This window comes from Culicoides brevitarsis, chromosome 2, assembly GCF_036172545.1.
Source record: "Culicoides brevitarsis isolate CSIRO-B50_1 chromosome 2, AGI_CSIRO_Cbre_v1, whole genome shotgun sequence".
Lineage (NCBI taxonomy): Eukaryota > Metazoa > Arthropoda > Insecta > Diptera > Ceratopogonidae > Culicoides > Culicoides brevitarsis.
The window spans coordinates 18,994,087-19,014,197 of record NC_087086.1 but is presented as its reverse complement, the minus strand read 5'-3'; the positions used below and the strand labels follow the sequence as shown (position 1 = coordinate 19,014,197).

The 20,111-nt window shown below is 33.8% G+C and overlaps 5 protein-coding genes and 1 long non-coding RNA gene across 11 annotated transcripts; 4 read left to right on the top strand and 2 right to left on the bottom strand.

Annotated features, from left to right (window-relative positions):
* The first annotated feature begins 73 nt into the window (after positions 1-73).
* On the top strand, positions 74-2,197 carry LOC134829826 (U3 small nucleolar ribonucleoprotein protein MPP10). Its single transcript, XM_063843101.1, has 4 exons — positions 74-198; positions 256-418; positions 478-685; positions 741-2,197. Exons 1-4 carry the CDS (start codon positions 125-127, stop codon positions 2,135-2,137), a joined length of 1,842 nt encoding a protein of 613 aa, XP_063699171.1. The 5' UTR covers positions 74-124; the 3' UTR covers positions 2,138-2,197.
* Positions 2,164-6,173, bottom strand: LOC134829825 (gamma-tubulin complex component 4 homolog). Its single transcript, XM_063843100.1, has 4 exons — positions 6,023-6,173; positions 5,506-5,963; positions 3,522-4,877; positions 2,164-2,388 (listed from the first exon to the last, which is right to left on the bottom strand). The coding sequence occupies exons 1-4, from the start codon at positions 6,089-6,091 to the stop codon at positions 2,238-2,240; spliced, it is 2,034 nt and encodes a 677-aa protein (XP_063699170.1). The 5' UTR covers positions 6,092-6,173; the 3' UTR covers positions 2,164-2,237.
* A 101-nt stretch (positions 6,174-6,274) lies between these two features.
* Positions 6,275-8,249, top strand: LOC134832805 (zinc finger X-chromosomal protein-like). 5 transcript variants are annotated; one of them, XM_063846973.1, is made up of 3 exons: positions 6,275-6,576; positions 6,709-7,225; positions 8,081-8,249. In XM_063846973.1, the coding sequence occupies exons 1-3, from the start codon at positions 6,498-6,500 to the stop codon at positions 8,145-8,147; spliced, it is 663 nt and encodes a 220-aa protein (XP_063703043.1). In that variant the 5' UTR covers positions 6,275-6,497; the 3' UTR covers positions 8,148-8,249. The 5 variants fall into 5 exon arrangements, with proteins under 5 accessions (XP_063703043.1, XP_063703042.1, XP_063703046.1 ...); XM_063846972.1 differs by having other exon boundaries at positions 6,275-6,627; XM_063846976.1 differs by having other exon boundaries at positions 6,275-6,627; positions 6,709-7,257; positions 8,102-8,171.
* A 94-nt stretch (positions 8,250-8,343) lies between these two features.
* LOC134832804 (protein transport protein Sec24C) lies at positions 8,344-14,653 on the bottom strand. Of its 2 annotated transcripts, XM_063846970.1 has the most exons (10): positions 14,525-14,653; positions 14,230-14,391; positions 12,389-14,164; positions 11,784-12,032; positions 11,025-11,313; positions 10,798-10,958; positions 10,572-10,740; positions 9,721-10,514; positions 9,527-9,660; positions 8,344-8,972 (listed from the first exon to the last, which is right to left on the bottom strand). In XM_063846970.1, exons 2-10 carry the CDS (start codon positions 14,353-14,355, stop codon positions 8,963-8,965), a joined length of 3,708 nt encoding a protein of 1,235 aa, XP_063703040.1. In that variant the 5' UTR covers positions 14,356-14,391; positions 14,525-14,653; the 3' UTR covers positions 8,344-8,962. The 2 variants fall into 2 exon arrangements, with proteins under 2 accessions (XP_063703040.1, XP_063703041.1); XM_063846971.1 differs by lacking the exon at positions 8,344-8,972 and having other exon boundaries at positions 9,523-9,660.
* A 749-nt stretch (positions 14,654-15,402) lies between these two features.
* LOC134831223 (bifunctional peptidase and (3S)-lysyl hydroxylase Jmjd7) lies at positions 15,403-17,819 on the top strand. Its single transcript, XM_063844897.1, has 5 exons — positions 15,403-15,795; positions 15,931-16,081; positions 16,230-16,382; positions 16,808-17,139; positions 17,457-17,819. The coding sequence occupies exons 1-5, from the start codon at positions 15,714-15,716 to the stop codon at positions 17,717-17,719; spliced, it is 981 nt and encodes a 326-aa protein (XP_063700967.1). The 5' UTR covers positions 15,403-15,713; the 3' UTR covers positions 17,720-17,819.
* A 731-nt stretch (positions 17,820-18,550) lies between these two features.
* On the top strand, positions 18,551-19,131 carry LOC134832104 (uncharacterized). The gene is made up of 3 exons (XR_010162042.1): positions 18,551-18,757; positions 18,838-18,973; positions 19,032-19,131. It is a non-coding gene; the product is annotated as an uncharacterized LOC134832104 (long non-coding RNA).
* Positions 19,132-20,111: the final 980 nt, after the last annotated feature.

The window sequence follows — 20,111 nt, the reverse complement described above, 5'->3', positions numbered from 1 at the left end:
CCAACATCCCTCGGTAACGGCAAATGCGTGCTAGGTTGTCCAGCCCTCGTGTATTTGTTTATTATTGCATGCAGTGTTGATTCCTTGGCAATTTAAGACAGATTTTTCGAGTAATTCTAGTTAAATGGACCCCAAAATGCTGCACAAAACGACAAAAAAGCTTAAGAAGCTCACATCGAGCCCCGAACAGTTCCTGATGTAAGTAAATTCCATGAAAAATTTGATTTTTTTTAACTCAGGAAATATTTTTTACAGAATCCAGAACGAAAAGGCCGAAAAATTGAAGGAAACGGTCAAGCAACTCTATGATTTTGGCAGGACAGTTCAAGTGGAGAGCGAAAACAAGTCGTCAGCGTTAAATGAATTGATCATCGATCAAATGGATGAGGAGCAGATATGGCAACAAATGGAAATTAATGTGAGTTTTCATTTAAAATTTAATTTTTTCAACAAAAATTGACCTTTTTTCGTTCGTAGAATGAAGAATTTCTCTCAAATTGTCTCAGTTTGACCTCAAATCTGCTGTCGATCAATCAATTAAAGCTGGATTTGCCATACGAGAAAGTTGAGGAAGAAGAAGAACCGACAAATGGTCATGCAGAGTCCGAAAATGAAGACTTTGAACAAGAAGAGGTTGAAGAAAAAGTCAAAAAATCTAAGAAAAAGACGAAAAAAGCTGGAAAAAGTGAGTTTTCAAATCAATTTTTAATGAAATTCTGACATTTTTTTTTAAATTGTAGAAAAATCCTCAATAGTCGACGATAAATTCTTCAATTTATCGGAAATGGAAGCATTCCTGGAGCAAGAAGACAAGAAAGAAATGCGCAAAGGCAAAAAAGTTCCAGATGAGGACGATGAAAGTGAAATTGATTACTTCGAAGACCCTGGAGAGACTGACGACTCGGAGGCTGAAAAGGAAGAAAATTTAAAATATTCGGAATATTTCGATCAATCTGAAGACGACGACGAGGATTCTGAAGAAAATGAAGAAGACGAAGAGGAAAATGACGAAAATTCATCGAGAAAAGTCAAATTTGACCTTTCGAAAAATCAAGAAACGACTTTTGAGCGAGATGAATATTCAGAGGACGATCAGGAAGAGGAAGAAAATGAAAATTATGAAGAAAATGACGAAGAAGACGACACCGAAAAATCTTCCTATGAAAAACATCAAGCTGCGTTGCGGAAAAAAATCGAAAAACTCGAAGAAAAAGCGATTCAAGAGAAAACTTGGCAGCTCAAGGGTGAAATTTCCGCTCAAACTCGTCCCGAAAATGCTCTTCTTGAAGAATTTTTGGAATTTGACTCGGCAACGCGTCCCGCCCCAATCATCACGGAACAAACGACGATGGAACTCGAGGAAATTATCAAGCAACGCGTGAAAGATCGTGCCTTCGACGATGTCGTCCGTAAAGTAAAACCGGCGCAATCCGTTCAAGAGTACCGAAAAACGCTCGTTTTGGACTCGGAGAAGAGCAAAGAGTCTCTCGCGCAAATTTACGAAAAAGAATTCCTCAAACAGCAAGAAAAACTCGATCCGGATGCCGATGACAAGCCCGACGACGAGCCAAAGGAACACCAAGAAATCCGAAAATCACTGAAATCGCTCTTCGCGAAGCTCGATGCCTTGTCAAATTACCACATTACTCCACGAGCTGCCGCACCCGAAGTTAAAATTATCACAAACACGCCGGCGATCTCGATGGAAGAAGTTGCGCCGGTCACGATGAGCACAGCAGCCTTGCTGGCACCCGAAGAAGTCAAGCAAAAGACAAAGGGCGAAACGATTTTAGCGAAGGAGGAGATGAGCAAGACCGACAAAAATCGCATGCGACGCGAAAAGAAAGCCAAAGCAAAGTTGAAGCGAAAAATGCAGGAAGAGAAACAAGCGGAACTCGAAAAGGCTGGAAAAACAAACAAAAAATTGGAACAAAAGAAGGCCATGAAGGAGGTCATGAAGAATCGAAATGTAGAAAAAATGAAAGAAACAAAAGGAGTGAATATCACCTCGTCATCGACATTCTTTTCGAAGCTGCAGGAGGAAAACACGGCACTGGGCAACAAAAAGAAAAACCAGAAAAAGAAGAAATTTATGGAAACGTCGAATGGATTAACGGCAAAAGCACTAAAACTGTAAATACGGATGTAATAAAAATAAACAAATTTAAAATAACAAAATTTTTATTAATAATGCCAATGACGTTAGTACGATTGTGACGGAAAAACGTTAAAAAACTTTAAACAGTGATGCTAGAAGTGTGAATTTTGTTAGATTTCGTTCGCAAACTGAACCAATAGTTGAAATCCAATCTCAAGAGTAACTGGGAAAGCGGTCCAACTCTCATGCCGACCAATAGTTTCAAGAGTGAGTCCATCAATTCGTCGAATCTGTAAAGAAAAAAAAATTTTTTTTTAAAGCCGCTTCAAAAAAAAAATTCAATTTTTCAAAGTAATTAGAAATTTTGGTGGGAATTAATTTTTTTTTTAATTTTTCGATTTTTCATGGATTTAACGAAAATTATTTTTTTAAAAATATTTTAGGCTGCTTCTATTTTCAAATTTTTTTAAAAAATTAAAAAATAAAATTTTAGTTTATAATAATTTTTTTGTTGAAAATTTTCAACAAAATCATTTCTCCTCTAAAAATATTTTTCTTACAATTATTGATTTACCTATTTTTTTTTAATTTTTCAAAAATGAATTTTAAAAAATTTAAATTTATCTTAATTTCCTTTAATTTTAAGTAAAAATTTGAAAATAAAAATTAAAAATTTTAATATTATTTCAATTCAATTCAATTAATTAATGTTAAAAACTAATTTTTTTTTTTTTTTTTTTTGTAAATTAGGCCGCTCCAAATTTTTTTTGAACTTTTTGTCCCATGCCCCATTTCAAAAGTCGAAAATCCAATGGGGCAAAATAAAAAAAAAAAGTTAAAAATTTCATCAAAATTGACCGTTTTTTTGGTCTTTTTTTCATATTTTTTCAAGAAATTTTCAAAAATTTTTAAATAATTTTTTTGACAATTATTTAAAAATTTCGTAAAAAAACTGTCAAAAAATTTAAAAATCGTATTTTAACAAAAAAAATTTTTTTGAAAATTTTTAACGAAGAAAATTTTTTTGATGAATTTTTTTTCGAAATTTTTTTGTTGGAATACTGAGATAAATTTAAAAAAATTATCAAATCTTAATGTAGATGCCATAAAAATAAAAAAATATTTAAAATTCATTATGATTAAAAACAAAAAACTGTAAAATTTTGTCATTTTGTATGAAAAAGTATTTCAAAATTTTTTTTTTTTTATTTTGCCCCCCCCCCATTTTGAAAAAAAGTTTTGGGACAAAAAGTTCGAAAAAAATTTGGAGCGGCCTTAAGTAATTTTTTTTTTTTAAATCGATCATTTTGATCAAAATTTCCCATTTTTTAATTTTTTTTTTTTAAATAATTTTTTAGACATCGCAAATTTTTTAATCGATCAGTGCAAACCTAAATAATTAAAAAAAAATAATAAAACTTACGCTTCTTCCTGTTTCTGGAACTCAAATTCCTGCGCATTATTGACCTCATCCTCGATCGACATGCAAAGCGTACAAAAAAGATGAATACAGGCCAAAATTTTGTTCAATATGGTCAACACTGGATTATCGACGTAAACTGACCCATTAAAATCGACTTTTGTGGTGTTCGTTTCCGCATTTGTCTGCGGTATGAGGAAACAAAGTCCCAAAATACTCGATTGGAATTTCGAATGTGCCTTGTGGATATGTTCGAAATCCTTCGCTTCCTGTATCGCATTCATCAGGATACTAAACTGACTTTCGAGGACGTCCACTTGCAAATAATACTGCAAATTATCGATCAAAAAGAGCAATTTATTGCGAAATTGCACGATTTTCGTGTTGGATTCGAATTTAATTTCGCGATGATGCGTCCAAACTTGCTCCAAATCGAACTGCGTCTTTTTGATTTTCAACAAAAATCGGAACATTTCATTGTAACGATCGAGAACTTTGGGCGCGAAAAGCAGATGTAAGGGGAATTTCACTTTGTACTTGAGTGTGATGAAATTTATGTAATTATTGGCTTCGTAGGTGAAGCTACTGGCATTATCTTTGGGCACATACATGGAAAATTGCTCGATATCCTCCGAAATGCCGACCATGTTGCCGGCAGAGCTAAAAGCGCGATTCAAATCTCGCGTGGATGCCTCGTTAATCGGATTGGACATCAAAGTTTTCGTGTATTTGATAAATTCGTGGAAGAGTTCGCCGCGTCCCAGCAAGTAAAAGTCCTTGATGAGTCGCATTTGGTGACTCAAGTTCGCTTCGTGCATGGCAATAACAAATAAATGCTCCGTAACGCACGTTTTTATCACATTTACGATCTGTTCCAACTTGCTGACGTTAATTACTTCCTCATTTTGCAACTCATAGAACTTTCGGAAGATTTCGTACTCCTGATCGCCCCACAACGAGGCATGTTCGAGCGGTTTGTCGTTCGAGTCATCGAGAAAATCCAATTTTTTGGCCATATCTTTTGGGTTCGAGTTGAAAGTGAGGACAGTTTGACCAGTCATGAGGACATTTTCGGCCCAGGTGTACGGAAAGTAGTACGGAAGCATCGAAACTGCCACCTCGTAGCGCCATAACTCGGTGTTGATGCTGTTGGTGTCGGAAGCAATCGTTGCTTGGATGGAATGACTGTCGTGCGCTGCTTGAGCGCTCATCGAAGACGAATGATTGACAGTGGAAGTGTGAGAAATCGAGTCGCCGACGTGCTGGATGAAAAATTCGCCATATGGATCGACGAAACGCCCGTATAAGAGCCATTGATACAAGTGTTTGATGAAGACGACGTAAACTGATCGTTGGATTCTGGAAAAAAAATAATTAAAAATTAGAAAAATAAATTTATAAATTTTAAAAAATTATTAAAAATTAATTTTTAGAAAAAATATAAAAAATTTAAAGGAATGGAAATTAATTAAAAGAAAATTTTTTATGAATAAAAATTTCAAAATAAAAAAAAAGTTCAAAATAAATTTTAAAAAAGTAAAATTTAAAAAATTAAAAAAAAAAAAATTAAAATTAAATTCAATAAAATATTAAAATATTGGGATAAAATATCAAAAATTCATTTTAAATTTAAAAAAAATAAATAAAAGTTTTTAAATAAAATTTGGAAAAAATAAAAGTTCAAAAAATTTATAAAAAACTAAAAAAATCAAAATATAAATAATATTGACTTGAAATTTAAAAAAAAAATCAAATGCATAAAATTAATTCGCAAATGTATAAAAAATGTATCAAATATATACAATTAAATTTAAAAGAAATATTTTTTTTAATTTTGAAGATTTTGAATTTTTAACCTAATTTTAACCGAATTTTTAATTTAGATTAGAAAAAATAAATTTAAAAATTTGAATTAAAATTTTAAAACTATTTAAAATTTTCATAATTTCAAAAATACCCCAATTTTACACTTTTTTAAATCACTCACATTTGCACAGCTTCACAAATAGTCTTATTCCCATGAAGCGAATTCCGCTGCAAATAATCCAAAATCATGCATCCATGCAACCGCTGTGATCGAATCCCACTGATGAGCTTCAACAAAAAACACAAAAGCGGCTGATACCGATCAATTTGATGAAAAATGAACAGCAACGAGTTCGTTGGTGCCCGCAAGTAACGCTTCTCCAAATCAATCACCAGCTGTCGATACTTTTCCAGCGACGCATCCATGCCATCGCAGAACGCCTGCAAATACAAGCCCTTGCTCAACGGTTCCTCGACACTCCCATTCGCGTTTTCGTTGTGCGACAACCCGGCTGGCGACGATCCATTGTATTTCGTGATGAATTTCCGGATATCCTTGTACTGACCGGCAATTTTGACAATATCCTCGAGAATTTTGGCCTCTCCCGGATGAATAAAGTTACTCGAGAGCTCTGAAATCTACAAAAAAATCATCGAATAATTTATGCAAAATCATGTTAGACGCGAAAAATACTCACTGTGAACTCGAGAATTGGCAAGGGTTCCGTATCGGCACTGATGAGCGATAAGAGAATGTCGTGAATCATCTTTGGAGACGAAGTTGATTGCTCCAAGTGACCGGATTCAAGCGATTTTTGGCGTAATTTCGGTTTGTTTTGAAATTTTTTGGCCAAAAACCCGATGCGAAATTAAAATTTTAACAATTTACCTTGGGATGCATTTGACCCAAGGCACATTCTTGTAAATGACGCACACTGGGGATCCGTAAAATAAACAAGCCAGCGACGAAGCTGAATATTTTGCCAAAAAACGTGACAAAAATAACTCAAAACTAAGGAAATTCCTGTGAAATTGCGAGTTTTCGGGCCTGGGATTCATTCGGAGCACTTGGACCTGGGCAAACGCGTGAGAAAAACGCAAAAAGCGCAAAACCAATTTCGGGTCGATTAAAATAACAATAAAGACGACGAGGAAAAACGACAAAGGCGAAAAATGTCTATCATCAAGCCAGAGCCGAGCTATCACATTCCGCCATTGGCACTGGATGTGAAGCCGACCGAGACATTGCCAGGTGAATATGCATTCATTTGTCCGCAGTGCCCGCGAAAATTCAAGACTAAAGGTAAAGCGAGCGTTTCCCGGAACTAAATTCATCATTTTTCGCTTTTTCGTGTCTAAATAATTTTTTTTCTCTCATTTACAGCTACATTGGACACACATTACCTGCTGCACTTGAACAAGAAACAACATCGATGTAGTTACTGCTCCAAATGCTACGTGCAACAAGCGAACCTCAAGTACCACATAATTGCAGCGCACGAAAACAAGAAGCCCTTTGTGTGTGCCGTGTGCCAGAAGAGCTTCTCGCAGCCCGGAAATCTCCAGACACATCTTGCCATTCATCAGACGTTCCGGGCGTTCGCGTGTTCCGACTGCAAACAGTCCTTTACGCAACTCGGCAACCTCAAGTCGCACTGCAAGAACAAACACAACGGGTTTCTGCATCTGGCATGCGGCATCTGTCTGCGCACATACGAAACGACGAAGCAGCTCGTTTATCACATCAAGCACTCGTGTCGCAGTATGAACACGTATTCGTGCGATTTGTGCAACGGCGGGATTTTTTGCGATGCCACCGACTTGAATATGCATCTGCAGACGGTGCACAAGGGAGGCAACGATGACGTTCTTAATGCCAACAAGAGACGACGAAAAACCTCGTATAATCCCTAGAACGAACGGAGACCTCCGCGTTAAATTTTTTTTTGAAAATTTTTTTTTATTTTTTTGATCATTATCGCGATCTCGCGCCCACCAATCAAAATTTTAATTGTTTCTTGTCGACAAAAGCAATCATTAACGTATAGATCTCCATGAAACCCATTTGTCATTCGTCCTCACGACAAAGAATCTTCTAAGATGCAATATTCATTAATCTTCGAGAGCAAAAAAATAACGAAAGAACAAATATTTGAAATATTTACGTAGTAGAGAATAGGAAAAGAGAGACACTTAACTGCAATTTTTCAAGAATTTTCATTTTTTTACAAAAATTGGGTCGCTTCAAATTAAATTTTTGAATTTTTTTCCCAAAATTTTAAAAATTAATTTTTTCTGAATGGGAATTATAATATGAAATTTAAAAAAAAAAATAAGTTTTGAAATAACTGAAATAAAAAATAACTGAATTCAAACAATTTTTGAACGAAAATTAATATTTTTGATAATTTAAGAATTTAAAGAAAAAAAAATAACAGTAAAAAATTTTCAAAAATTGAGTTCAGTCAATAAAAATAATTTTGTGATAAAATAAGTATTTAAAAAAAAGTAAAAATAATAATTTTGGTAGAAATTATTAAAAAAAAAATCTAGAAAATTAAAAAAGGCCAAATATTTACGTGAAAATTTTAAAATTTTTTTGTCTTATTAATTTTTTAAAATTTTGAAATTGGGGCAAAAAGTTCAATAAAAAACAAAAATTAAAGCGACCTCATCTCATTTTTTTTTTTGTAATTTTTACATATCTAACGATCAAATTTATTAAAAAAAAAGAAAATTCTTGAAAAAAATTGTAGAAAAAAAAACTTAAATCTAAGGAAAAAAATTTCTAAGTATATATCAAGTTTGTATATTTTTAATTAGTTTTGAAGATGATAATATTAATAAGTGACATAAAAATGACATGAATGTTCTATAAGTTTTTAATTTTCATCCAATCTCCTAAAAAATAAAATTAATGAATCGATCGTCAAAATACTATTAAAATACAATTAAGGCTTAACTTTAAGAGATATAGAATTTAATCAGAGCTCTTCGCAGACGATTCTTCAAAAGAATCGCCAAACACAAAAAGTTAAAGGAATTTTAACATTTTTTTTTTCATTAAAATATATGAAAAAATATATATTGATATATGGAAAAAACAAAAATTTATTTGTATTATTATCAACTATCATCATTACTAAAGTGTACGTAAAATTACCACAACAACATATAATTGTAATATTTAATAGAGTAATATTAGAAATAATAAAAAAATAAAAACTCATTTCAAAAAAAAATATATAAAGATTTTTCTGTCAATTGCATTGGAACATTTTTATAAGCTTCCTTCTTAATTCATATTTCTAAAATTTCTTCCTGCTACTTGTAACAATTGATTTTTTTTAATTAATTATTTTTTTTTATTTTTTATTAGAAAAAGTACCCTAATGTGTTTTCTTTATGTATGTAGTATTTAGCGATATATTTATATAATTTTTAATATTTTATTTGTTTATTTATTTTTTTTAATACACAAGTTTTCACTTCCCATACAACTGTTACCACTTGCCAGACAAAGCCTTTCGATACCGATTTCGATGAAATTGTTTTTGAGATATACTTCTGTTGTCGACGCCACTGCCATTGCCGCGATTGTTGTTTATTGGTGGCGGTACCCAGCGTTCAGTTTGTGGCTAGGAAGGTCTGAAAAAAATTTTAGATTTTATATTTGAAGTTTTTATAAAGGAAATTGCTCAAGATTAATTTTTTTCTTAAGCAAAATTAAATTCAATTTTAATGTTCAAAATTTTTAAAATAATTAAAATTTATAAATAAATTTTTTAAAACAAAAAAAAAATATTAAAAAATAAAAGAAATTAAAATTCAAAGATCAAAAATTTTTTGGCATTTAAAAATAAATTTTATGATTTTTTTTTAAACAAAAAAATTTAACAATTTATAATGAAAAAATACTAGAAATGCTAAAATTGTCAAACAAATTCATAATACAAAAAAATATGTTCAGAAAATTTGTAAAAAAAATACTTTTATAAAAAAAAATCTCTTAAAATTCTAATTTCAATTCAAAAATTTTATTTTTTTTTTTTTAGAAATTTTGGAAAATTTTTTAAAAAAGGACAATTTTTTCTAATAAATTATCTAAATTATATAATAAAAATCTGAATTTGGGAAAGTAGGCCAATTGAAAAAAAAGTTTAAAATTAATTTGGAACGTTTTTTAGGAGTGAATGACTTACAAAAGTGCTCTTATTTCCTTATGCATGTGACACAAAAAGTCAACATAGCTGGCAGATCCATCAGAACCACGATCTTCAACCAAGAAGTGACGCAACACATTTTCTAATTTGTCACGTTGGAGAACGATTGTTAACTAAAATAAAAATTTTCGATAATTTTTCAGTTTTTTTATACAAAATTTAAGAAAAATTACCCTCATGCATCGATTATGTTCATTCTGTATCCGATCAACGATGCCTCTGACACGATGCGACAATTTCGTGTCCAACACCGGCAACACATTCCTTGTCGTGTCAATTTGTTGTGCGGACGGCACTCCGAAAACTTGCTGCGTAAATTCCGGCGACAACGCCAACCCAAGCCACAAGAACATGTAAACGCCATTTTCGAGTATGTAAGCGCCATCGTCCAAAATTTTCTCGCCCGTACACCGAATGGCATCCGGAATGTCGTCCGTGTCGGTATCGACGTCGTGAATGGGTATCAAACGCGGATAGAAGAACGCCACGGAAATTGGCAGATCCATAGAGAGAACGAAATAAATGGCGTACGATCTGTCGTCGAGTGTGATGTCCGAGCCACCGGAGAAGGCGTCGTTCTTTAGCAAGCAATTAATATACAATGGCAACAGCTTCATGCATTCCGGCAGAATGAGTTGACCCGCGGATGATGGCGTTGCACAGTTTTTGCGGTAACAGGCGAGAATTTGCGCCGCACGTTGCACCAGGGCATCCTTAATTTGACGCGGTGTGTTCTCGAGCAACTTGAAGAGTCCCTGTTTCGCGAGGAACAAGATCGTGGTGTCGAGATCGCAGCTGCGGAACAAGTCGGCGAGCTGCGTACACGATTTCAGACTCAAATTTAGAATGCGGAGACGACGCTGACCGCTGCACGATGTGTAGAGAAGGGCAACTTGGATGTAAACGTTCTCATCGGGTGACAATTTATCGTCATGCTTGATCTCGATGGCGATAGATTTCGATGAATCTACAAAAAATCGATTAAAAAACAACTTTAATTGACTCAAATTGAACAAAAACTCACCAATTCCAGCAATTTCCATATCAGTCGTATTTGACATGAAGAAATGCCCGTAAAAGTCAGTTGGACGAACGCCAGCGGATGTTCGAACACGCATAACGCCATCAAATGCGACATTTCTCGAGACATTCTTGATAATATCTTGAATTAAACGTTGACCATCGATATCAGCCTGAAACAAAAAAATCATAAAAACCCCGAAATTTTATTAAAATTATCAAAAATTCACCTGGAAATATGTGTATTTATAGATTTCACCGCCAGTGAGACGCGAAACTTGTCCAATTGTAGCCAAATCGATGTAGGAATTATTGAAGACGAACAGATCCACCGAGCAGCCTGCTTGAACGCAATCTTGTCCCACGTTATTGTAAACGGTGCATTGAGGAGCTGTTCAAAAAATACAATTTTTAATTTTTTTTTTCTAATTTTTTGTTAAAATTCAAAAAAACTTACTGAGAACAGTCTTCTCCTTTTCAGTTCCAAGCAATTTGCGGTCATCACGATTTTTCAACTTGCCTGGTGCTTCGGCAACGGGCAACGTTGAATGGAATATAAGAAGTTTTCCTGTAGTTTCGGAAGCTTTTAATGCCTCCAAGCCCGCTTGAATTGCAGGCAACAAAATTGTTTCTGTTTCGCGTGTTTCGGCGAACATTTTGGGAATTTGTTCCATGAGAGCGTCAATGACGGCGCTCGATTCTTCGGGATCGCATAAGAATCCATCCAATAATGGCATGAACATTTCCTGAAATTATTTTTAAAAAATTATTAGTTTTAGAGTCAAAAATGGTAATAATTAGACAAATTGATGAAAATATTTGATTTTTGAGGTAAAATTGCTCAAAAAAGTAAAAGTTTGACAAATATTTGAAGTTTTTGAGTTTTTATGGTTTTCAAAAGTTTATATTTTTAATTTAAAAAATTAATTTAAGTCCCGGGCAATAATTTAGCAGAAAATTTTTGGAATTTTAGAGACCTTTCATTGTTTTTTTTTTTGAAATTTTTTTTTAAGTTTTATAAGAATAATTATTTTTTTTTCAAAATTTATTATTTTTTTTCTAAAAAATTAAAAAACGGAAGAAAATATTGAATTTTAAACTGATTTTGACAACAATTTTGATTAATTTTGAATATTTTTGTATTTTTTTTTTATCAAAAATTTAATAATTTTTTAATTTTTTTAGAAAATTAATTTAATGTCATAAGGAGACTTACTTGCAAATCACCAACAACCATCATCTGGGGTTGCGCCAATGAGCTCTTGATGTTGTAAAAGTGAACAGTATTGTTATACGTGATAAATCCAACTTTCATCACGGATTTGTCGTAACCTTGATCTTTGGGCAAATTCCTGACAATTTCCTTCATTTGACTGCACAAGAGATGAACAAGTCCGGATTTGATGTTGTTATACGAAACATCGATGACAAACACAATTGCTGGAGGATTTGGCGGAGTGTTGTTCTAAAAATGATAAATAATTATTTTTCATAATTTTTCAATAAAAATTTTGTAAAAAATTAATTCTTTTAAAACTTAGCATTAATTTTTTTTCCAAAAATATTTTTCACAAAATTATTTAAAATTTTTTAAAATATTTTTTCGACTTTTATTAAAATCTTTTGTGAATAAAAAAATATTTTTTTAAAAGAAATTAAGAAAAATATTCATAAATGTTCAAATTTTTTTTGAAAAAATTTCAAAAAATTTTTGTCCGAATTTCATTTAAAATAATCCGAAGTCAAAAAAATTTTTTTTTCCGGGGAAAAGTTTTAAATAAATTTAGATTTTTCTTCAAAAAATAAAAAAAAAGTATTTACCCGACAATAATCCTTCGTAGCGACAAACTCATAAGTTCCCAACACCAATTCGGGTCTCTCGTACTTATCGACACGTTGTCCCGTGTGATCCAAATGCTGGAAATATTCCGCGGGAACTTCCGTCGTTGCCTTGCACAACAAACACTGGAATCTACGTCCCGCATCGATAAACTGCATATTCGGGCACATATAAGCCTTGCACCGAATACACCTAATGGGACCAATTTCGCCAAAATCGACAATTGGTGGCGGATATTCGTTCTCCACGGTCTTCGCCAAGGGCGAGATGATCAACGAAAACGGAACTGCAGCTTGTTTCATCATATCCGAGTTGACGGGAACATTGTACATTGTCGAACGAATGTAACGCGGACCTGACTGCCCTTGATCTTGCGTCACGAACTTCGTTGTCACCAATGGAGGAACGAGTCCTGCTTGATTTGTCGAAAAGACACCGCCAGCCGTGCGCTGATTCTCGCTCATGACTTGAATGGGATTCGGCATTTGATCGGGATCGAGACGTCGTTGCGGTTGAGCTGGTTGTTGGGGATATTGGGGACTTCCGGGATATTGCTGCCCAGGCATTTGGTTGTATTGCATCTGTCCGGGGCGTTGTTGACCTGGGAAGGGAGGCGTTTGCATCTGTTGACCCGGATACATTTGTTGTTGCGGCTGATTGTAGGCGTTTTGCTGTTGGAATGGTGGTTGAGCTCCGGGCATGGGAGGATATTGCGACATTGGGGGTTGATTTGGATACATTCCTGGTTGTTGAGCCATCATTGGAGGTTGTCCTGGCATCGGGGGATGTTGATTTGACATCGGGGGACTCATCATTTGCGGTTGTCCGGGCATTGGAGGCTGTTGTCCCGGCATTGGAGGCTGTTGACCCATCATCGGGGGCTGTTGATTCATCATCGGAGGCTTTCCTGGCATTGGTGGTTGTCCCATTGGAGGCTGTTGTTGATTTGCCATCGGGGGTTGACTCGCCATTGGAGGTTTTCCCATCATTGCATTGCCCATTGGAGGTTGACCAGCTTGATTTCCCATTGGAGGAGCTTGATTCGTCATCGGCGATTGATTTCCCATCGGTGGAGGCAAATTTCCCATCGAAGGTGGCTGATTTCCCATCGGGGGAGCTTGATTTCCCATCGGGGGAGCTTGATTTCCCATCGGGGGAGCTTGATTTCCCATCGGAGGAGGTAAATTTCCCATTGGAGGACCTTGATTCGTCATCGGCGATTGATTTCCCATCGGCGGCGGCAAATTTCCCATCGAAGGAGGTTGACTTCCCATCGCCGGCGGAGGGCTCATCGTTGCCTGTTGTCCTCCCATCGCCGTTTGTTGTTGCGGCGGCGGTGAAAATTGATTTTGATTCATTGACGGAGGTGAACTGGCTCCATTGACTGCTGGAGGAGGTCTTGAATTCATTGGTGGCGGTCCAGAAGGCGGCAAATTATTGTTAAAATTATTACTTGGAGGCATCGCGCCAGTTGCTGGTGCCGGAAAATTATTGTTTGCCATTGGGGGAGGCGCAACTTTCTGTTGATTTGCCATTGGCGGCATCGGGGCAGTTTGTTGGGGAGGAGCAGGTGCTTGTTGTTGATTCGCCGACATTGGCGGAGGCGCTTGAAAGCCCATTGGAGGCATTTGTTTTGGCGGTCCTGCATTCATGGGTGGCGGAGGACCTCCCGCATTATTCATTGGAGGCGGAAATTGTCCAGGCGATTGTGCTGGCGGTCCATTTAAATTCATTCCAGCCATTTGTTGGGTCATGAACTAAAAAAATTCAAGAAAAAAAATTAAAATTTAAAAATTTTGGTGATAACGCGAGATAATCTTACATTTGCCCCATTTTGATTTCCATTCTGAAAAGGTACTTGACCTGCAGCTGATGTCATTGGTGGAGGAGCTCCCCAACTTTGTTGCTGTTGTTGCGGATTGTAAAAGTTTGGTTGCGGCGGATTCATCCTCTCTGTCTTGCTTTTTGATGCAGTCGTTCGTATCTACAAAAAAATTCCAGACACAAAAATACAAATTAACATTTAGCCACATAATCCATTTTTTTCGAAAGCAAAATAATCACACACGGAAAAAGTTATTTTTACGCAATTTTAAAGCATTTCACGTGACACTCACAGTTTTATTGGTATCCTCGTCTCGCAATTCACAATTTTATCATAATTTGGAGACAAAATCGTGGAGTTTTAAGGACTTTTTCGAACAAATAGCGATGGAAAGTGATTCTTGACGAAAACGATTTCCACGTCACCTAGCAGTTCGTGACCCTAACGAACATTTGAATGCATGACAAATGCAGAATTTGAGCGAAATTTCTAATTTTTTGTATTAAAATTAATTTTTATGAATGAAATATTTGTCAATTTTCGGTCTAAATTTTATGAAAATTTGTGAGTGTATTAGATTTTAATTTTTATACGAAATTTCATTAGAAATTATGATTAAATCCAAAATAAAAAATTATCAAAAATTAATCATTAGGGCGCCATTCATAAATGACGTCACATGAATTTTGACATTTTTCAAAAATTTTTTGTCTAAAAATTCAAAAGTAAAATTTTCCAAATTGAAAAATTCAAAACATTTTTTAAACTTTTTCGTATGAAATTGACAAAAATTTAAAATAATAAATGATTGGATTTTAAAAAAAAAATCAATTTTCGAACAATTTAAGAAAATTTTTAGAGAAGTTTCATAAGTTTTAAAAATTTCGTAAATTTCAAATAATTTCATAAATTTTCAATAATTTTTTCTTTAAATTTGATGAAATTTTCAACATGATTAATACTAAAAAATTTCTTATTTATTTTTATTTTTACTTATATTTTGATAATCCGAAGCAAGAAAAATACTTTTTTGAAGACAACTTTACTCAATTTTCACCAAAAATTGCTTGAAAAAATTTTTGACGCCATAAATGAATGGCGCCTATCAAAAATTGTCGAATTAAATTGTCCCAGAGGGTTCAAACGTCAAAATCAGGTGGTACATCAAAACAACACGCGATAGGGTTACTGCGATTTTCTCATCATTTTTGACGAATTTTACAAGTTTTTAACTTTATTTTACGACGATTTCTTATTTAAAATACCTGAATTAGTCCTCCAAGTTAAAAATTATTTGAAATCATTCACACATGAATCAAAGAAAAACATTTTATGGCAGCCCTAAGCATTTAAACGACACGAACACTAAATTTAGCGTGCTTTTACTTGTGTTTTTAACGTCTCGCCCAACAGTTTATTAAAATAATTTTCCTGAAAGCCATCCAAATTTTTTTCCTGTAGTCGTTGTCCAACTACAACGGATGAAAGATTCCGTAATTGACTTGCTAAAAATGGAGAAGACGATCGAGGAGTCTTTCGCCGTGCTCAACGAGGAGTCTCGAGGTAAGAAAACTCAAAATCTCATTAAATCGCGCCTTGCAAAAATTACATAATTCTAAAAATAGCTTGCGAGACCTTGAACATGTAAATTAATGTAAAATTTATTACTTACCCGAAAAAAATTTTTGTAATTCACAGACTTGTTTTTGCCGCGATCAATTCCCGAACTCTACGAAGTGCCCACGGCGATGGAGTTTCTGCGAGATTATGTCAGCAAAAATATTCCGTTGATCATTCGCGAGGGATGCACGTGGCCTTGCATCACGAAATGGAGTTCGCAGTATTTTAGGTAAGGCGTGTGGCGTTTTTGGAACACAATAAATGCACTTGCTGTGATTTTGATGCAATTTAATTGGCTCACCTGAAAAACAAATCGGTTTTTTGATTGTGAATGAACTTGAATTTTTGCTTCATTTTAAACATTAGTCCTTCGGCAGAGAAACGATGGAGAATAAACCGGTAAAGGTGGCACTGACGCCAAATGGTTACGCAGACGGGATTGCCGAGTACAAGGGAATCGAGTATTTTGTCATGCCGGAAGAGAAGACGATGACAATGGGACAATTTTTGGATAATTTGAACGAAAGGAGGTAATTTTTTTTTCAATTTTTAATCCGCTTCAAATTAAATTTAAAAATTCTAAATTTTTGGAATCCAAGAATCGAATAAAATAAAAAAAAAACTTGCAAATATTTAAATTAAATTAAATTTTTTAATTCAAGCAATTTTGTTAAATTGCAGATTTATTTTGAATTTATTTATTTAAAATTAATTCTATTCAAAAAAACATTTCAGTTTATTTTTAATTTTGATTTTAAATTATTTTTTTTAAATTCGAGTATTTTAAATTTTCAAAATTTTTTGTTCTAATTTTAAATTTTAATTTTGTAAAATTTTCTCATTTCATTAGAAGTCATTAGTAATTAATAAATTTAATTTGTAGCAGCTTTTAAATTTTATTTTAATTTTTAAAATTGAAATTTGATATTTTATTAACTTTTTTTTTAATTTTTAGTATTCCTGTGAATTACATCCAGACACAGAACAACAACCTCATAATGGATTTTGAAGAGCTTTTAGTGGATATCGACGATTCTTTATTAAATTTCGCCAAGGAAGCGTTCAACAAATCACCTGACGCTTGTAATTTTTGGATGGGCGATGAACGGGCAGTGACTTCCATGCACAAAGATCCCTACGAAAACATTTACTTCGTTGTATCGGGACATAAGGACTTCATATTGATCCCGCCAACAGACGTTCCGAACGTGCCAAGGAAGAAATATCAGTCAGCAGTGTACAAAACGAATCGAAATGGCCAAATGGAGGTTGAACCAATTTTTGATGGTAATTTTTTTGCTTCAAAAAATTATTTTTATTATGAAATTTAGAACCAAAAAAAAATAAGGTAAAAATGGAATAAGTTTAAGTTTTAGAAAAATCAAGCAAATCATATATACAAAAAACTTATTTTCCATAAAAAAAAAATTAATATTCTTGAAATGTGTCTTAATTTTTAAATTAAAACTAAACTTATGCCATATTATGCCAAAAATTTAGCTCTTAAGTAAAATTATTTTTAAAATTTTTACTCAAACTTAAGCTAAAGTTAAGTTAAAATTAAAAATTGTTTCAGTCCTGATGAAATTTATTTCTTTTTCCAGACCACAAGAAGCCAATTGTCATTGAATGGGTCTCAATAGACCCCTTAAACCCCGATTTGGATGAATATCCCTCGTATGACGAAGCAATCAAATACGAAGTTCGCTTAAATGCTGGCGACATGTTGTACCTGCCAAGTATGTGGTATCATCACGTTCGACAAAGTCACAAAAATATCAGTCTCAATTTCTGGTACGACATGGACTACGATGCGAGATACTGTTACTACAAGATGGTCGAGAAACTTTGTGGATATGGCAGTTAAAAAACAGTCGCTAGTCAGTAATGTTCGTTTGAAACGAACTTTTAGGTCGTCCGGAATGTTTTTATTACGTCAACAATAAACAATTTAATTTATTCCAAAAATTTTATCTATGAGTCAACATATGATATCTCTCCCTTTTTTGCATGTGGAGACCGAACATTCGACGAGAAGGCATCGCTGAGAGTGACTCATGTTGTTGTCAAAACTAAAATTGCTAAAAACAAAACAAAAACAAAGCATCAGCAGTGTAAATACAAACAAATCGATAGAGAGAGATAAGTATTTGGACGGCAGGGGGACGCAAGCAGCGGAAAACGAGTGCAAAAACTAACACACAAGTACGTCACTTGGTTAGTTGAACGAATAACGACGATAGTTGTACGAAAAAAAAAATGTTGCCATGAACTTGAACTTTTCACGAAGATGGGTGGGTGTTATTGTTCTATGCTGTACTCGAAAGCAAAAAACATCAAAGATCGCCTTGGAAGCCCTGACAGGTGCTTGTCGCCTTCCAAAATGTCTTGAAAATCTCATTTTTCCGACTTTTTCTAGAATTTACGACGTCTATACATCTTTTTATATAGATTTCATCAAAGCAATTTTGCATCCATGTAAGTTAGTTGTTGGTTTTTGCTGTCGCTGATCTCTCCGTAGATGCACGAAATTCCAATACATGTTTGGGTTTTCCGCAGTTGTGCGCATGTGTGGCACTTTTGAAAAAGAGCTGGCCATACATATCTATAAATGTGCATTTATTTCGGTATACACTTGTTCGGATCTCTCTCATATGGCGCGCGGAGATATGCATAAGCGATGACGACGCTACGGACATACAAAATTTCAATTTCACAACTATATATGCACATCCTGACCTTGGCCTTGTGAAAAAGATTCTTGCTGCGCGTCCATTGCAGGCTCGGGGCTTGCAACTAAAAAGTATTGCGATCGTCGTGAAAAATTTTCGTTGAGGAAAATTCGCGAAAAAAAGTAACGTTCAGGAAAATGAGCGACCTTGAAAAGGGAAAAGTAAAATTAACGGTATGGTTGCGTTTTGTGATTTTTAGGGCAAAATAGATTTGGGTGTGTTGACGAAAAGATTTTTTTTTTGTTTTTGGCAGAAATTGTGATATTACATCAATAAACCAATAATTTTATTATTTAGCTCGTGTGTGAGTGTGGGTAAGAAGCCGCAAAAGTATACATGGATTAGATCAAATATAGAACGTTAGACTGGATCAAAGTAATAATGTTTTGGTAAGTATTTTCATGTCGCATGAAAATTATGTGAAAGCTTATCAAATTCATTTTCTAGTGGATTTTTCATTGATATCTCCGAAGTTACAGGGTTAAATTTCACAGAAGATAATCCTATCGAAAGAATTTACAAAAGGCTTCGCTGTCAAAAAACATTGGATTTATGGATTTTAAGATTACAAAAAAAAAACAAAAGCAGTTGATTTTAAAAAATAGAAGGAATTCATTTCCTTATATGAAATACGATAAGTTAAAGATATGGAGCTTATTTTTGAGACTTCAAAGTTAAATTAAAGTGCTAAGTACGTGCCCAGAGAAATTTTTCGCAGTTCAAACAATAAAAGTAAAATGAACATGATCCTAAAAATTTTTTAAGTAAGTAACAAGTGGAAAGAAAATTATCAGGAAGAATGAATTTCGCCTGCAAAGATAGATATTTTCTCACAAATATAATTTTTACATACGATAAAACTAAATAGAACTTATAACTCTGAGAAGGATGACACTATGAATAAATGTTTTTTGAAAAGATGTGTTTTTTATGCCGGCGAATTCTCCAATGGCTTTTTCGCCCCAAATGAAAATTAATTTTTATGTAACCAAGGGTTTTTAAACCTATTGTTGCAATAAATAAATAAAATAAATAACGGCTTCCTAACAAGAAATAGAAATATTGAAGGTAGACAAAGCTGATACTGTACAAAAGCCTGGTTGGATCATGTCCTTAAAAAAACGTTCAAAAGAATTCTACTATTTTAGAGTAATAATCTATTGCAATTAACACAATCTCCAAATAAATTCATTATTTCACAAGGGAATGTATTTTTCAATGAATTCTTATAAGATTTTTTTTTAGTTCCCATTAATTTTAATTTCCTTTAACTTTCATTTTTGTTTATCTAAAAAAAAAATAAAAGAATTAAAATTTAAAAATTATTTTAAAAATTCCTTTCGAACTTTTCTAATATTGATTTCATAATATTTTGCCTAAGAATGATTCATCTGAATTCTCAAAACGTTCCACTCTAATGCACAAACACACACTCACATTGCCTATTCGCATGTACCGCGCATACACACACATTCTCACCGAAAAACATATGGAAGCAAAGCCAACAAACATTCGGCAGTAGTAGAG

Excerpts from the sequence above, each read along its gene's own strand:
- LOC134829826 (XM_063843101.1), top strand. The coding sequence starts at position 125 with ATGGACCCCAAAATGCTGCACAAAACGACAAAAAAGCTTAAGAAGCTC. Across the intron at positions 199-255 it reads AGCCCCGAACAGTTCCTGAT|AATCCAGAACGAAAAGGCCG; the intron begins GTAAGTAAATTC and ends TATTTTTTACAG. Across the intron at positions 686-740 it reads GACGAAAAAAGCTGGAAAAA|AAAAATCCTCAATAGTCGAC; the intron begins GTGAGTTTTCAA and ends TTTAAATTGTAG.
- LOC134829825 (XM_063843100.1), bottom strand. The coding sequence starts at position 6,091 with ATGATTCACGACATTCTCTTATCGCTCATCAGTGCCGATACGGAACCC. Across the intron at positions 4,878-5,505 it reads ATTTGTGAAGCTGTGCAAAT|AATCCAACGATCAGTTTACG; the intron begins GTGAGTGATTTA and ends TTTTTTTTCCAG. Across the intron at positions 2,389-3,521 it reads TTCCAGAAACAGGAAGAAGC|ATTCGACGAATTGATGGACT; the intron begins GTAAGTTTTATT and ends TTTTCTTTACAG.
- LOC134832805 (XM_063846972.1), top strand. The coding sequence starts at position 6,498 with ATGTCTATCATCAAGCCAGAGCCGAGCTATCACATTCCGCCATTGGCA. Across the intron at positions 6,628-6,708 it reads GCGAAAATTCAAGACTAAAG|CTACATTGGACACACATTAC; the intron begins GTAAAGCGAGCG and ends TCTCATTTACAG. Across the intron at positions 7,226-8,080 it reads AAGAGACGACGAAAAACCTC|AAAAAAAAACTTAAATCTAA; the intron begins GTATAATCCCTA and ends AAAAAATTGTAG.
- LOC134832804 (XM_063846970.1), bottom strand. The coding sequence starts at position 14,355 with ATGAATCCGCCGCAACCAAACTTTTACAATCCGCAACAACAGCAACAA. Across the intron at positions 11,314-11,783 it reads TGGTTGTTGGTGATTTGCAA|GAAATGTTCATGCCATTATT; the intron begins GTAAGTCTCCTT and ends AAATAATTTCAG. Across the intron at positions 9,661-9,720 it reads AACATAATCGATGCATGAGG|TTAACAATCGTTCTCCAACG; the intron begins GTAATTTTTCTT and ends TTTTTATTTTAG.
- LOC134831223 (XM_063844897.1), top strand. The coding sequence starts at position 15,714 with ATGAAAGATTCCGTAATTGACTTGCTAAAAATGGAGAAGACGATCGAG. Across the intron at positions 16,082-16,229 it reads TGGAGTTCGCAGTATTTTAG|AGAAACGATGGAGAATAAAC; the intron begins GTAAGGCGTGTG and ends GTCCTTCGGCAG. Across the intron at positions 17,140-17,456 it reads GGTTGAACCAATTTTTGATG|ACCACAAGAAGCCAATTGTC; the intron begins GTAATTTTTTTG and ends TTCTTTTTCCAG.